Source organism: Vipera ursinii, assembly GCF_947247035.1.
Source record: "Vipera ursinii genome assembly, chromosome: 9".
NCBI lineage: Eukaryota > Metazoa > Chordata > Lepidosauria > Squamata > Viperidae > Vipera > Vipera ursinii.
The window spans coordinates 8,502,536-8,518,770 of NC_139523.1; the positions used below are offsets into that span (position 1 = coordinate 8,502,536).

Consider the following 16,235-nt stretch of genomic DNA (forward strand, 5'->3'; position numbering starts at 1 on the left):
AGTAACACCGATATCAATTTAGCTGAGTGGAAATTGTGTCACATAACTTACGGTATTATAACTGGATGGCTGGGATGCAAAATATTGAGAGTCTGTCATTTTTCCCCCTGCTTGTATTGAGAGTCTGTCATTTTTTTTCACTACTTGTAGTGGGATGATCAAATAAAATATCAATTTGGGGGAAGGAGGCATTTATTTGCATTTCATTGCCCCTATTGAGATGCTTGCAAGTACAGCTTTTTTCCTCTGGGGAAGTTTTATTAAGAAATGCTCCACCAAGCAAGGAGAGAATTCCAGATCCTCCTCATTTGTGGAACAAGAGCTTTCTGGAAGAAAAAGTAGCATTAGCAATAGCACTCAGACTTATATACCACTTCAAGGTACTTTACAGCCCTCCCTAAGTGGCTTACAGATTCACCATAGTGCCTCCAACAGTCTGGGTCCTCAGAAGGATGGAAGGCTGAGTCAATTTTGAGCCAGTCAGGACTGAACTGCTGGCTGTGGGCAGAGTTTGCCTGCAATATTTCATTCTAACCACTGTGCCACCAGGGCTCATAGTCCTCTCTGTTGAGCAGGGATTGCCAGTGAAAATGACTAAGTTTCATTGGATACCAGACATGTCAGTCAGGCTGCTTTGGCTTAAGATACCTTGGCTGCTCTCCTTTGGTCTGATGCATGCTCACCTTAACTGCATCTGTGAATTAGTCGTCCCTCTCTATGCTTTGGCATCCGCATGCTTTTCCATTCAGTCATTCAGAGCACTATATACACCAATCCATTTCTGCAGAGTAATCCTGGAATGGCTTTCAGTCTCTGGAGCCAAAAATTCACACTTTGCATTCCTGAGATTTCATTTGCACTGCATCCTGGAAAGAGAAAAGAAAAATGATGAGTAGCAAATCAAGCTTGGGATTTATTTTCCATGCTGTGTTTTTCCTTATTGTGATTGGGGAAAAGAGGATGAGGGGGGCTGATATTTATTTATTGCAAACAGTGTGTTAGATTTGTAAACATAAAACAGCAGCCCTGGTTGTGAATAACAGATATTTGTGTCAGAGTTGCTGGAATTTGGAAAGTTCAAAGGGAAAACATTCTTAAGATACGTCTAATTAAATTATGGAATTCACTAGGACAGGATGCAACAACAGCCCAGCGGAATTTCAAGGAAAGGATTAGTTATAGGAACTGAAATTGTGGATTATGGCATTAAAAAATTGGGGAGAAATTTTTCAATAAATTTGACATTTTCAAACTGACGCACCAATCAACATTGTTCTTCAGACTTTGTGCTTTTACACATGCAGAGGCACACACAAATATGTGTTATAATCTGATATTATAATATTAGGGCAGAAGCAGAATTGCACACAAAAATTGTACAGGAATAATTGTGTGTAAAATTTATTAAAATATATTATAATGTGTTTTTTTAAAAAAAATCTTGAACTACTGCGGGACGACACAAGCCAAATGTATGCATAGGAAAATGACAAATGGAATTAAAACTGACAGATTTGCACAAATGAGAAATAGAAAGCAACTGAGAGCATCTGAAATTGACAGATTCTCCCATTCCCAATGATGGCTGAGTGAATCATGCATAAATCTGCAGATTTCCAAACTCTTGAAAAGGTGCTTTTCTGAACAATTGAAAGAAACAGAACTTATCTTTTCACAACTCCAAACAAGCATTGGTTTTGTCAGGAACAAGTCTTAGATTCATCATTCTGAGTGGCAATTAACCATTCACATAGGTTTGAACGGAATTTAAGTATTCTTTGGTGTGAATCTAAGCAGAAATTATATTTGCAATTTTCTAGCAATCGCAACTAAGCAATCTGCCCGAATCAACTGGCCTTTATAAAATAAGACTGATTTGCTTTTAACTTGGAACTCTGTGGTTTTGTCTGAATAATCAATTCAAGCTGTAGCTCTTAGCTAATTAATTTTAAAGGATTTGGCCAATGCAAGTTTGCCAATCTAATTTACCCATATACTTAACTTTATTTGTTCAACTGCTAAATCCTAGGATGGAACACAGTTCATCGGGGACAAGCTTTCTTGAACGCTGCCTGGTGTTTTGGGAGTTTGCATTGACTGACTGTACAGGTAGTCCTCCACTCACGACCAGAATTGACCAGAATTATGGTTGTAAATCATGCCAGTTGTTAAGCAGATCATCATGTGACTCATCCCAATTTTATGACCTTTTTTGAAGCAGTCATTAAGTGAACTCAGCAGTTTTAAAATAAATGCTGTTGGTCGTAAAGCATACACACACGGGGAATGTGGTGGTCTTTTGATTGAACCTTTTGTCCACAATGGACTCTTTTTTTCTTTTTTTGCAAGAAATTAGAAGTAAAAACCAATTTCTAGCAAAAAAAATTGCAAATTGTGGTCACATGACCACAGGATGCTACAAGCAGCTGAAGTGTGGATTGGTTGTCGAGCTCCCAAAATGTAATCACATGGCCACAAAGGAGAGGCCAGCAGTCAGAACTTCTAATTCAGTTTGCAATTTTGAATGGTCTCTAAGTTTTCAATGGTTAAGTTGAGGATTACCTGTACATCTCACTCAAAGGTATGGTTTGTTTAAACACAGTTTGTTGAAGAAGCCCCAATTTTGATTTAGACATGGTCTTTGAAACAAAAGGTGGGGTTCAGGCAATACATTGAGATGATAGCCAACAAGCTACCACAGTTTGATTTAAAGTGGTGGAAGAAACCAGCAATACGCCTTAGTTATAATGGTGAATGTGACCAAGATTTGTGTCTATGGAGATTCTCAGTCATCCAGGTCATGGTTGTCCCAAAGGAGCTTTTTCAGGAGGCAACTGGACTTTCTTGTTTTCCTTTGAAGACATTTTGATTCTCATTCAAGAAACTTCTTCAGCTCTGACTGGATGGTTGGGAAGGGAAGAATGGAAGGATGTCCAGTCAGAGCTGAAGAAGCTTCTTGGATGAGAAGTGAAATGTCTTCAAAACACCCCCCCAAAAATCCAATTGTCTCCTGAAAAAGCATCTTTGGGACAGAGATTTGTGAGAACATAGACCCAACAGAAAGTTGACACCAGGTAGATACACTCCTTTGAGTGTACCCTTGGTAGGACAACAGGAATAAATTACTGAATGTGTGAATGAGTCTGAATTCCCTCCACTCCACCTTTCCATTGTCTTCCCAGATCAATGATGAGTTGAACCATCAGTTTGAGGCTGTGTGTGAGTCTGTTTTTGGAGAGGTGGAGTCCCAGGCTGTGGAGGCTTTGGATCTGCCCGGTTGTTTCCGCATGCGCAGCCATAGTTATCTGCGGGCCATTCAAGCTGGCTGCTCCCAGGACGATGACTGCCTCTCTCTCTTCACCATGGCAACAACTCACCAGCCTGGCCAACCTCTCACCAGCAGCATCCTCAAGCCAAGCACCTGTAAGTACCAAGAAGAACCTCTAAGTAGGGATGAGCAATGTCTCCTAGGTGAGATTAACAGAAGGCCTTCTGATAATAAGATGTCATGTGATGGAAAGGAATTTAGAGCTGACCTTGAGGAAGGTATGTAGAACTCACCATGGTTTTAGGCAGGATATTGTACCTGAACCAACTTGCAGGCTAACAAACCAAATTAATTCTCACTCTCTGTTTCAGGAATGTAGAATTCTATTTATTGTACATAAACATGACTTACTTGTTTTTTTATGAATCAATTTATGTTAGCTTGTATTTGTACAGGAAAGAATAAAGACAAAAAAGTTTCCTGTCCTTGGCCAACATTATTAATAAACTGGGTCTATAAATGTAATGGACAGAAGGAATAACCTTGAGGAACAACTGGAAGATCCACAACCAAAGCAACAGTCAGATAAAAGAAAGCTGAGCCCTGGGGAGAAGTGTAATTAGAGACAGCATCTCATGCATGACCTTCCCTTGTTCTCATGAAGATAAAGAAGGAAAGGGGAACCACATTCAAACTTGCAAGGTTCTATTAATATAATCTTACAATAAAATAATATTTGCTTGTGTGTCTTTGGCCTCCAAGTCTGATCTACCTGGGAGAGTTGACATTAAGTTTGAATGCACTTCCTCCCTCCCTTTCTTTATCTTCATGAGAAAACTAGGGAAGGTCAGATCTGAAACTTTTCACAAATTGTATTTTGGCCTTGGACTCAGATTTTTTTTTAATCTGGCCATTGTATAACAGAATAACAGAGTTGGAAGGGACCTTGGAGGTCTTATAGTCCAACCCTCTGCTCAGGTGGGAAACCCTGGCCTATACCATTTCAGACAAATGGTTGTCCAATCCCTTTTTTAAAAACCTCCAGTATTGGAGTGCCCACGACTTCTCGAAGCAAATCATTCCACTGGGTTTTTGTTCTAACTATCAGGAAATTCCCCTTTAGTTCTAGGTTGCTTCTCTCCTTGACTAGTTTCCATCCATTGCTTCTTGTCTGCCTTCAAATGCTTCGGAGAATAGTTTGACTCCCTCTTCTTTGGGGCAGCCCTTTAGACAATGTTTTGGTTGCAACTCTTCCTGCTCTCCTCAGAATGATTCCTTCTGCCCATTTCAGTAAATTAATACCAAAACCAAGCAACCTTGAGACAAGAAGGCTGTGATGCCATGGATGTAGCCTAGTAGATGCTAATTAAAGTGCAGCATCCTTTTTTTTTTAATTGGTCCATTTTGCTTTCCTTTCTCTTCCCTACCCATCCCCCAACCTCCATATAGCTTTTAGTTACCGGAAAGCTCCACCAGCCCTCCCTTCAGGAATCAAAGCCAAGCCCCTCATTGCTGTTACAGCCCAAAGCAGCACCGAATCTACCCATGACAGTTTCCTGCCCAGAGAGATCAATCGGAGTCCATCCTGGGCCAAAGAGGCCACCAAGCACTGCAACTCCTCGGAGAGTTTAGAAAGCACCAAGATCACTGCCATGTCTCTGGATTTGCCTTCAGTCCAACCCCGGACTTCCCCCAAACCCTCCACACTTATCATCAGGACAATTCCCGGGAGGGAAGAGCTAAGAAGTTTGGCTCGCCAGAGGAAATGGCGTCCATCTATTGGTGTTCAGGTAGGTTTGGGATGGTTTCAAAGAGAATTTGTATCTTGGCTGGGGGCAGTTCAGGAAGCACTGCTTGTGACCAGCCTCTAACTTTACTTCTGTCATAATCATTGACCATCAGAAACATAATATCTTCTTTACTTCCCCTCCCCCATTATTTGGATGATGATGATGATGATGATGATGATGATGATGATGATGATGATGCTTTGAAAGTACAGTAGAGCTTCTGCACCAGAGACAAATTCCTTGTCTGTCTATTCACACTTGGCCAAATAAAGTTTTCTGTTTTGTTCTGTTCTGTTCTGTTCTGTTTTATTCTACTCTACTCCACTCTACTCTAATCTAATCTAGATTCTATTCTATTCTATTCTACCCCACCCCACCCCACCCCACCTCACCCTACCCTACCCTACTCTACTCTACTCTACTCTACTCTACTCTACTCTACTCTACTCTACCCTACCCTACCCTACTCTACTCTACTCTACTCTACTCTACTCTACTCTATTCTATTCCACTCAAGTCTTTGGTTGTTTTTGAAGCACTCTTTGTGAAGCTTTAGTTTCCTCGGCCACATTTGCAAGGCAAACAGCAAAAAGAAAAGGGAAAATGTTGAGTGAATCTTGAGTTAACTGAATTTTCTTTAGAAGACCTATGAAATTTGCACTACAGAGGGTACTTCCATCCATCTGACATCCTCATAAAAATGAAATTGCCTTCAAGCTTAAAGATACTATGCCATGTTGCTAGAATATGATTTCTACCAGCAAAATAGCCGGTGTTGTGATCTGCAAAGAGAGCAACAAGATATTACAAAGACACCAAAGAGTGTTTCTGGTCTCTAGCTTCATTTCCGTGCTATTGGCTTACAGTGTCTTCACAGCATGAAGCATCCATTGTTGAAGTGAGATGAAGCCTGTCTACACTACTCTTATTCTGGCATAATGAAAACTGCATGATTCAAGAAGAAGCTATAAATCACTAATGTGGAATTGATATGGGTGTGCTAGAAGACATCTTGGCTATGTTTATATTACACATTTCATCAAGTCCATTGGTGGCTGCTGTTCTTTCTTTTGTTTCTCTCTGAGGCAACTGTGCTTGCCAAACTGCAGGGAGACAAGAGTTCCTATTGTACAGGTGCCTGGAAAACATAGTATGTTTTCTTCAGTCCAACTCTTGAACCCTCATTCAGTTCAGTTCTCCTACCAGGCAGGGCATTCTCCAGAAGACTCCCAAAAGTTGCAAATCTAAAGATCAAAAAAAAAAGCTCAAAGGGATGTATTTGTAGCTGACTGAATAAACATTTGCATAGTTTGCTGACATTTTTCCTCTGAGGAATTCAGGATGCCAACTGGACGTGGTAGGCTCGTTTTGCTGATAAGCTGCTGCTTCAAAAAATCAGTAGGTTACATTAAGCAGCCCTTTGATTTTGAAGACAATGGGTGCTCCAGAGCATGAACCTGGGTCCTCACATAGCATCTGTTTGAAACTTCTTAAAGCAGCTATTTCTTTGCACAACATGCTGTGATCCTTCAGCTGATCCTTGGAAAAGTTGTCCTTGGTTTAAGGACATGCAGCTGGATATTGCATCCACAGCCCAAGGTTGTGTTTCGTTCCTCAGAACCAAAGTACCGCGTAGCCCTTGATCTCAGGGATTTGGTGCTCATCGTTGTCAGGCTAAGTTATTCCCCCAAACAATAACTTTGCTTTGTGTGATAACTTTGTGTGATACATTTTAATCTCAGTTCAAATTGGATTTGAACTGGGATGGCTATAGGCAAAGTAAGTCAAGGATCCCACTTGAGCAGACAGTACTGTTCACAAATGGGGGCATGATGGCTCATCAATGAAAGACACTGAGTTTGTCAGCTGGAAAGCTGACAGCCCAGGTTCAAGACCCAAGCCCTCCGGGACTGGGTGAGCTCCTGTTACTTGCCCCAGCTCCTACCCACCTAGCAGTTCAAAAGCATACAAATACAAGGAGATAAATAGGTACACTTTGGTGGGAAGCTGTCAGTGTTCCATGTGCCTTGGCATGTAATCATGCCAGCCACATGAACATAGAAGCATCTTCAGACAACACTGGCTCCCTCAGCTAGGAAATGGACCATCCCCTAGAGCCGTGGTGGCGAACCTATGGCATGGGTGCCACAGGTGGCACGCAGAGCCCTCTCTGTGGGCACGCACGCCATTGCTCCAGTCTTAGGCCTTCAGCTGGGTTTTATAAAACCTTTTCGCTTTAGGCCTCCACTGCCGTGTGCAAAAAAAAAAAGTTCAATCAATCAATCAATTTCAACTTCTCGCGGGGAAAAAAAGATCTCGCAAAGTTGGAATTGATTGATTGATCTTTTTAGTCCCACCCAGTCTGCTGTTACTATCATGGCCATGCCCACCCAATGGGCCATGCCCACCCAATGGGCCACGCCCACCCAGCACCCGACGATACATAAGTGGGTTTTGGGTTGCAGTTTGGGCACTCGGTCTCCAAAAGGTTCGCCATCACTGCCCTAGAGTCAGACATGACCGGACAGGGGAAACCTTTACCTTTCCTGTTCATAAATATTGGCACAATCTGCAAGATAGCAAAAAAGGATGTCATGTGCATTGAGACGTCACAATACAAAGGTTTTCATATTGCCTCTCAGTATGCCAGTCGGGGGGGGGGACTGTGTCGTGTTGTCACAACACATTTCATCATTTGCCCACATGGCCTCTTCTCAGATGTGTTGTTTCTAAGGCCTTCATGTCTTACTTTAGATATTCCGAAAAGAGCCAGAAAGTTTCCCAAGGCAACAGAATGGTGAGCCTTTGGGCTAACCCCGTGTGGGCTCTTCTTGAAACTGTACATAAAGTGTTCTGACAGAGGAGCATATTTGTAGCTCAGGGTTGAAGTGTGGGGTCCTTGAGCTTGCTGGTTTTCTGGCAGGTGTTTCATGACCAAATTAGGTAATGTCTTCAGTGCACTGCAAAGCTCAGAGAGCACCAAGGATCCCACAGTATCTACAGTGGCATTGGTACTTGATGCTTTAGGATCAGGAGAAAGTTACATAGGAAGCTTGTCCTTAATTCAAGCAGTCTTGATGGACTGTGGTTACCATAACTGAGTAAGCAACTGGTTTCCACACCATCCTACTCAAAACTATCCATCTAGATTTCCTTGGTGAGAGAGATGGGCAGTTTCTAAATGTGATAAATCAATCAGTCACTCAATCAATCAATCAGTGTCTGCAATATGGCTCAGAGAATGTCCTAAGCTGCATCTGTTTGCCACCGCTTTGATCTCAGCTCCTTCCCATCACTTTTTTTTTACTAACGTTCCTCTCACGTTGCTAATAAGCACCAACTTCTTCCATCACCATCCTTAATCCTGTTTTTAAATATAGGTTTAGGCATCATAGCTTATTCTAAGAGAAGCTCAGGGAAGTGGCAAGAGACCTTCACGAGAAGCCATAATTCTTGACCTGATTTCAGCTTCTTAGCACACAAAGACCCAACTAGCCATTCCCTCGAATGCTAATGAGCCAAGAACATTTCAGTAAAAGCTGTTCCCACCATCTTTCTTTTTCTTGACCCTCAAACCAACAAATGAACATTAAATGTCAGAAATGAAAACTAAAAGACCTTAAAATCAGAAGAAAAGGACTTTGAGCACCCTAAGCAATCTTAGACTTTTAAAATTCCCTTGGGGATTTTTTTTGTTTTTTGGGCTGGTATTTTCCTGAACAAATATATATATATATTTAATCAACTATAATCCTCTCCCCTTCTTCTCCTTAATCCTCAACTAATTTATTCTGGTGCCAAAGCAAAATGACAAAAGCGTTTATTGACTAACCCTTTCAAGCCTTTGCATTTTCATGAAAGGTGGATGCCGCTAGCAACAAAGTTGGAAGGAAAATGTGGTTAGGTGGTTCCTGTGATTCTTCTGGGATGGAAGACAATGTTTTAGCACAGGGGTCTTCAAACTTGGCCCTTTTATGACTGGTGGACTTCAACTCCCAGAATTCCTCAGCCAGCTACTCTGGCTGAGGAATTCTGGGAGTTGAAGTCCACAAGTCATAAAAGGGCCAAGTTTGAAGACCCCTGTTTTAGCAGATTGGGTGAACTAGTAAGCTCCAGTTTGTTTGGGCATAAACATAACTGAAGCTGAATAAAGAGAGAAGCAACCTAGAACTAAGGAGAAATTTCCTGAGAAATTTCCTGAGTGAGAACAATTAACCAGTGGAACAACCTGCCTCCAGAAGTTGTAGGTGCTTCAACACCGGAGGTTTTTAAGAGATTGGAGAGCCATTTGTCTGAAATGGTACAGGGTTTCCAGCTTGAGGAGAGGGTTGGACTAGAAGACCTCCAAGGTCCCTTCCAAATCTGGTATTCTGTTATAAATTGTGGTTTAGGAAATAGCATACAGGTAGTCTGACTTACGGCTACCATTGGGATCATAATTTTCGACTTAAGCAAGGTAGTTGTTAAATGAATCATGCCCAATTTTACAAACTTTTTTTTGCCATTGTTGTTAAGTGAATGATTGGTGTTAATAAGTAAATCACGCCGGCGTGAAGTACGGTAAATGAGACTTTCCCCCGTTGACTTAGCTTGTCAGAAGCTGGCTAGGAAAGTCACAAATGGTGATCATGTGATTCCCAGGATGCTGCAATCTTCATAAACACATAAAGGGGTGCCAAGCACCCCAATATTGGTCATATGACTGTAAGGATGCTGGGACAGTCATAAGGGTAAGTCAATTTTTCAGTGCCATCGTAACTTTGAACTGTCAGTAAATGAATGATTGCAAGTTGGGGACAACCTGTATTGTGTGGCCAAGTGGCATCCACAATAAATTAAAAAAATTAAGACAGTAGCCACAACTGTGCTGTGAACGTTTTGCCTCCTTTCTATTTTGTCTATCTGTCTGTCTGTCTGTCTATCTCAATCCATCATCTGTCATACATTTATCATTATCATCTATCTAGCTATCATCTATCATCTATTTATCTGCCTGTCTGTCTATCATCTATCTATCTATCTACCTATCTATCTATCCATCTCAATCCATCATCTATCATGTGTCATATTTATCATTATCATCTATCTATCACCTATCATCTATTTGTCTGTCTGTCTGTCTGTCTGTCTATCTATCTATCTATCTATCTATCTATCTATCTATCTATCTATCCATCTCAATCCATCATCTATCATGTGTCATATTTATCATTATCATCTATCTATCACCTATCATCTATTTGTCTGTCTGTCTGTCTGTCTATCTATCTATATCTATCTATCTATCTATCTATCTATCTATCTATCTATCTATCCATCTCAATCCATCATCTATCATGTGTCATATTTATCATTATCATCTATCTATCACCTATCATCTATTTGTCTGTCTGTCTATCTATCTATCTATCTATCTATCTATCTATCTATCTATCTATCTATCTATCCATCTCAATCCATCATCTATCATGTGTCATATTTATCATTATCATCTATCTAACTATCACCTATCATCTATTTGTCTGTCTGTCTGTCTATCTATCTATCCATCTCAATCCATCATCTATCGTGTCATATTTATCATTATCATCTATCTATCTATCACCTATCATCTATTTGTCTGTTTGTCTGTCTATCTATCTATCTATCTATCTATCTATCTATCTATCTATCTATCTATCTATCTATCTAATCTATCACAGGAGTCCCCAATCCTGGTCCCTGGCCCACAGGCGTGCCGCAGCCCATTCAGAACCAGACTGCAGAAGTGGTAGGCAAAGCTGAATCTGTAAAGCAGTGCTCACATCTATTTATTTATCTGTCTATTATCATCTATCTATCTGTCATCTATCTTCTGTCTGTCTATTTATTATCTATCACTATCACCTATCTAGCTATTATCATTTATCTCCTATCTATTTATCTATCTATCATCCATCTATCTCTAGCTAGCTAGCTATCATCTATCTTCTATGTGTCTGTCTGTCTGTCTGTCTATCTATCTATCTCCCCTCTATTTCTATCATCTATCAATCTATATATATCACCTGTCGATAACTATCCTCTATCTCTATCCTCTGCTTATTGCTTTGCATATAAAAAGGAGATCAGACTGTTATTGTGCAGCTGCAACCATTGTCCTCACTTCTTTGACACCCGTCCCCTCTCCTTCCAGAGCTGCCCCGCTTTGGACTGTTTCTCATTTTTATTCATCCTCTAAATATGCATTTCTGCCACCTGCCCTGCCGTCTCCTTCATTAGCAGGCTTTGTCACTTAGCATCCGTCCAGGTGTTGCAGGGAGAGGTTCAATGAAGTTTAGACAAGGGTATCCAAGCGGTTCAGCCGAGGGGGCAAACAAGCGGAAAGGAAGTGTCTGATCCAACTTCATGGTGTGCAGTTGCTTTTGACAAGGTCAAAACGTCAAAAGCAGTGGGGACAACACTTAACAAACCACTCCAAGCTGACACCGATGAATCAATTAAGCCTCTGCGCCAGTCTTCCGAAGATTCAGCCATCCAGGGCTGTGTTCTGCAAAAGACGCCGATATTTTTCATGCCATTTGGAGAGTCTGAAAAACCCTATTTACTGTTTCAGTGCCAGTCCTCTGCGGGACCTGCTCCAAGCATAGTCAAGACAATTGCAAGCTTCTAGAATCTCTACTTCGTGTTTCATTTTGCTTTTAAACCAGTCTGATGCCAGTTGCATTAAGAAGTGCCCAGCAGGTAGACGTTTGGGCAATTAAGGCTTTTCCTGGCATGGGGAGCTGCCAGCTTCTTCACCAGGCCTCTGTTTTTGGCAACAGAAGTGCACTTATGACCCAATGGCCACCGGTAGCCTTTTCTCACCACTCTGGGGTTGCTCTGCCAAAATGGACCAAGCGTCTTCTGGACACCCGGCAGCCTCATGGGATTCCAGTTCAACAGTTTGCTTCCTGCTGCTTGAAGGAAGCTCTGTAATAAATGAAAATCCACAAACCTCTTCTTGTGCACATAAATCACACACTAACAAGTGCATTTGCACTTGCGGCTAAAAGAGGGGTCGGGCACTTTGTGGCCCGTGTTTGTGAAAAACCAGCTATTAGCTGTGTTCACACACCATGCAGCAGCTGTATTCAGGCAGTGATCATTTTCCCTTGTTTGATTCTTTTGTGGATTAGTGTATTATAGGAAAACCAAAGCACAGAATTGGCTTATGGTTCAATATTTGCTTAGTGAATTAATGCAGCAATTAGCTTGGGTGGGTGGGGTGATGTCAGGACTTCGACTTACAACCATAACTGGGCCCAACATTTCTGTTGTTAAGCAAGGTGGTTATTAAATGAACCGTGCCTGATTTTAAGACCTTTTTTTTGCCACGGTTGATAAACGAATCGCTGCAGTTCCTAAGTGAATCAGGTGGTCGTTAAGCAAATCCAGCTAGCCCATCAACTTTGCTTGCTGGAAGAAAACTGGGAAGGTCACAAATGACAATCACGTGATCCTGGGGCTCTGCAACCACCGTAAATACAGGCCGATTTCCCAGGGATAATAATTCTGATGCTGTAACTGCAGGGATGCTGCAAATAGTTGAAAGTGCAAGGACCAGTTATAAATCCACCATTTTTCAGTGCTGTTGTAATTTCGAACAGTCACTAAACAGACGGTTGTTCGTCAGGGACTACCTGTGTTTTTACCTTAGCATATATTGTGGGTTGAGGCAGTAAGATTTATTTGACAATCACATATTATGTGGGAACAGCCATTCAGGTTTTGGGGGCTGTACATGAAATGGCTTTTCCATAAGTATTGTGGGAAGGGGAAATGTCTCTAACTGATGCCAGTATGAGCAGCCTGGGGAGACTTTAAACTTTCTCCCAGGAACTAGCTTTGTAAAATCCCTTTTTCCTCCCCCCACAAGGGGTTCGAAATGACAATCAACATGGTCCCATTTGCCCATTTTCCACTGCCGTGGCCAGACGTGTGATTCCCAAATGAAACAGAAAAAACAAACCATTGATAACCTTCTCCAAGGACACAGTTTTCAAATGAAAACTATTTACACATGAAGTCATGTTGTGTGTTATGTCCTCTCTTTTCATACCTGAATATTTTATTTAAGAGCATACTGTAGTCTACGGCAGAGGATTCCAACCTTGGCAACTTCAAGACTTGTGGATTTCAACTCCCAGAGCTCCTGGCTGGGGAATTCTGGGAGTTGAAGTCTACAGGTCTTAAAGGTGCCATGGTTAAACATCCCTGATCTGCAGCAAAGGAGGGAGAGAGAATGATGGATTGATTAGTCTGCCTAAGAGAGATCACCCAGGAATTTCACAGTGGAAGCTGGATTTAAATCTCAGCCTGCTACTTTCTTATCTCCCTATGAGACTTTGGATGGAAAGTTTTCCATTTGATGAAAGAAGATTTATGGAATCACAACTCCACAAAACATGCTGGAACATCTTGGTGATAAGCTCTGGGTGCTTTTGAATACCAAGGCATCTGGAAAGAGAAGCACAAAGCTAGGCCAGGTTTTAACTCCACTCATTATTGCTCTGCATATCTCTGCATAGAATTGATCTGAAACTCCTTCTGTACTTGGGCATTTGAGCGCAAAATTCCCTTTTGCCACAGAGGTTTCTCCTTCTTATTTCCTCTCCGTTTCCAGTCATATCCAGCCATAGCTTTTCTCCTCAAATGCCATTACTTAATTAACTTATCCATCATTCTTGTCTACGGAGATTCTCAGTCATCATCCAGGTCACGGTTGTCCTGAAGGTGCTTGTTATGTACTGGGCTCTTGAGGAATACCACGTGGGTTGCTGGAGAAGCTAACGGCTCTCCAGCAACCCAGACTACAAGTCTCCTGTGCTGCAATTGGCTATCTCCAGGCGGCAATGGTTGATTCAAACCTATTGGCTGACGCCTAGGGGCTAGACTATATATTGCGGCTAGTTGCAGCCATTTCCCCAGTACAGTTTCTGCACGAAATAAACTATGAATTACCCTCTACTCAGTTACGCATCTTCATTCCTGCGCCAAAGAACCCGCTATTTAACAGTGGCGACAAAGGTGGGATCCTGCTTCACTGAATAAAGAGTTGAAGTCTACGAGGAAAAGGCAGCACACGCCGGAGGGAAAAGGCATTTCTCCCCACCTCTCTCAAGGTCAGCTAGCAAGTTACGCTAGCGACCTCGTACTCAGTGGACTCATTCCCTGACCCTGGAAGCAGGATTCGGAAGAATGCAGGAACCAGCAAGAAAGGTCGGAAAACTGCGAGAATTCAACGTGAAACACCCGGAGGAATGGCCATCATATTTATCACAAGTAGAAAACTACCTCATGGCCAATCAGATCGCGGAAGAAGGACTGAAGGCTGCAACGCTACTCTGCGTGTGCGGCCCAGCAACCTTTGATTTGACCGAGAACCTTTTTGCGCTGACACCAATTGAAGTGGTCTTCTACGCAGATCTCAAAAAGAAGCTAACCGGGCATTTCCAGTCCAAGATGTCTGAAATGGCTTGGCGGTTCAAGTTCGACCAAAGAGTGCAGCTACCCGGTGAATCAGCTTTGGAATTCATAGCAGGCCTAAGGCAGGCCACACGCCTATGCAAATTTTCAAATTTAGAAGAGCGACTACGAGACCAGCTCATCTGCAGCCTACGGGACAGAACGCTTCAGCAGAGACTCTTTGCTAGGCAAAACTTAACATTTTCTGAAGCACAAGATGAGGTGATGGCCAACAAAGCCACCGGGGGCACAGTTCAAACAGTACAGCCCGCCAAATCGACAAAGTTTGAAGAAACGGTCCACCTTGAGGATGCCAAATGCACCCAAGAATCTTCCAAGGAAGAAGAAACTAAAATCAACTGACTCCAAAAGCAACCCAACACGCAACACCGCAACAGCCAGCAGCAAGAGGACAGTTACAAGACAGTTTTCTTACCGAGATGTAAGGGGTGCAGCGGCAACCATTTTCGTGCCAATTGCAGATTTTGATCAGCCATATGCAGAGCTTGCGGAAGGACAGGCCACATCGCAGTGGTTTGCAGAGCCCACCAGAAAGACCGGCCACCCAAACACCAGTCGGAAGAACCGACTAGGAGAGGTACTGGAGCCCAGAGACCAGTTAGTGTGGGGTTTTTCAGAAGCTGTAGAAGCATATGCCGCACCGTGGCTTGACGCCCCCTCAAACCCAAACTTCAGTTCATGGTAGAGCTACAAGGAGTTGCATGTAAGATGGAATTGGACTCTGGCTCTGCAATCTCAATTATTTCTCAAGACACTTTTAACTTCGTGTGTAGGCACAGTAACAATTGGGCCAAACTAAGACCCTCAGATATAATCCTAATGGACTTTCAAAATGCTCATGTTAAAGTTAAGGGAGAAGCCACTTTATTGGTAAAGTTTAAAGGGTTTTGGGGGCACCTGTATATAATAGTGGTAGGGGGCCAGAGAACGAGTCTCATTGGACTCAATTGGTTTAATGCCTTAGGTATTCAGATTACTGGCATAAACCGGACACAAACTACAGACCTCATGTCAGTATGCGAGGAATATGTGGATGTTTTTGATTCAACCCTAGGAACATACACAGGCCTGCCTATCTCATTTAAGCTAGATCCCAACATAGTTCCAATCAGGGTTAAGCCTCATAGGGTCCCCTTTGCCTTAAAACATAAAATTGATTCTGAAATTAATAAGGCATGTTACAGCCTGTTGATGGTGGGGAGTGGGAAACTCCTATAGTCACTCCACTTAAAGCCAATGGGGAAATTCGCATTTGTGCTGACTATAAATGCACTCTAAATAAAGCCCTCAAGCAACACGCTTACCTGGTCCCAGTAGTCAACCATATTTTAGCCTTCTTGCAAGGGGGTACTATTTTTCCTAAACTTGATTTAGCACAGGCCTATCAGCAATTGCCGGTTGATGAGGCCACAGCCGCGGCTCAAATGATCGTGACTCACAAGGGGGCTTTCAAAATTAAATGCTTACAGTTTGGGGTCAGTGTTGCACCGGGTATTTTTCAGGGAATCATGGAGCATACACTCAAGGGTATTCAGGGCGTCTGCCCTTATTTTGATGATGTTCTTATTGCAGGGGAATCCCCAGAAGTGTTGGCCAGTAGGCTCAGGGCTGTCTTGCAGAGGCTTCTTGAAGCAGGCTTCAAATTAAAAAAGAATAAGCGTAGTATTGGG

General features: G+C 42.3%; 1 protein-coding gene across 1 annotated transcript in view; it reads left to right on the top strand.

The window, feature by feature from the left end:
• DLGAP3 (DLG associated protein 3) overlaps positions 1-16,235 on the top strand; it is a gene marked incomplete at both ends in the record, with an annotated part of 48,119 nt that overhangs the window by 14,768 nt on the left and 17,116 nt on the right. Inside the window, 2 exons of the mRNA XM_083369742.1 lie at positions 3,183-3,423; positions 4,718-5,058. Coding sequence (XP_083225868.1) covers positions 3,183-3,423; positions 4,718-5,058 — 582 coding nt within the window. The remainder of the gene's footprint in view (positions 1-3,182; positions 3,424-4,717; positions 5,059-16,235) is intronic.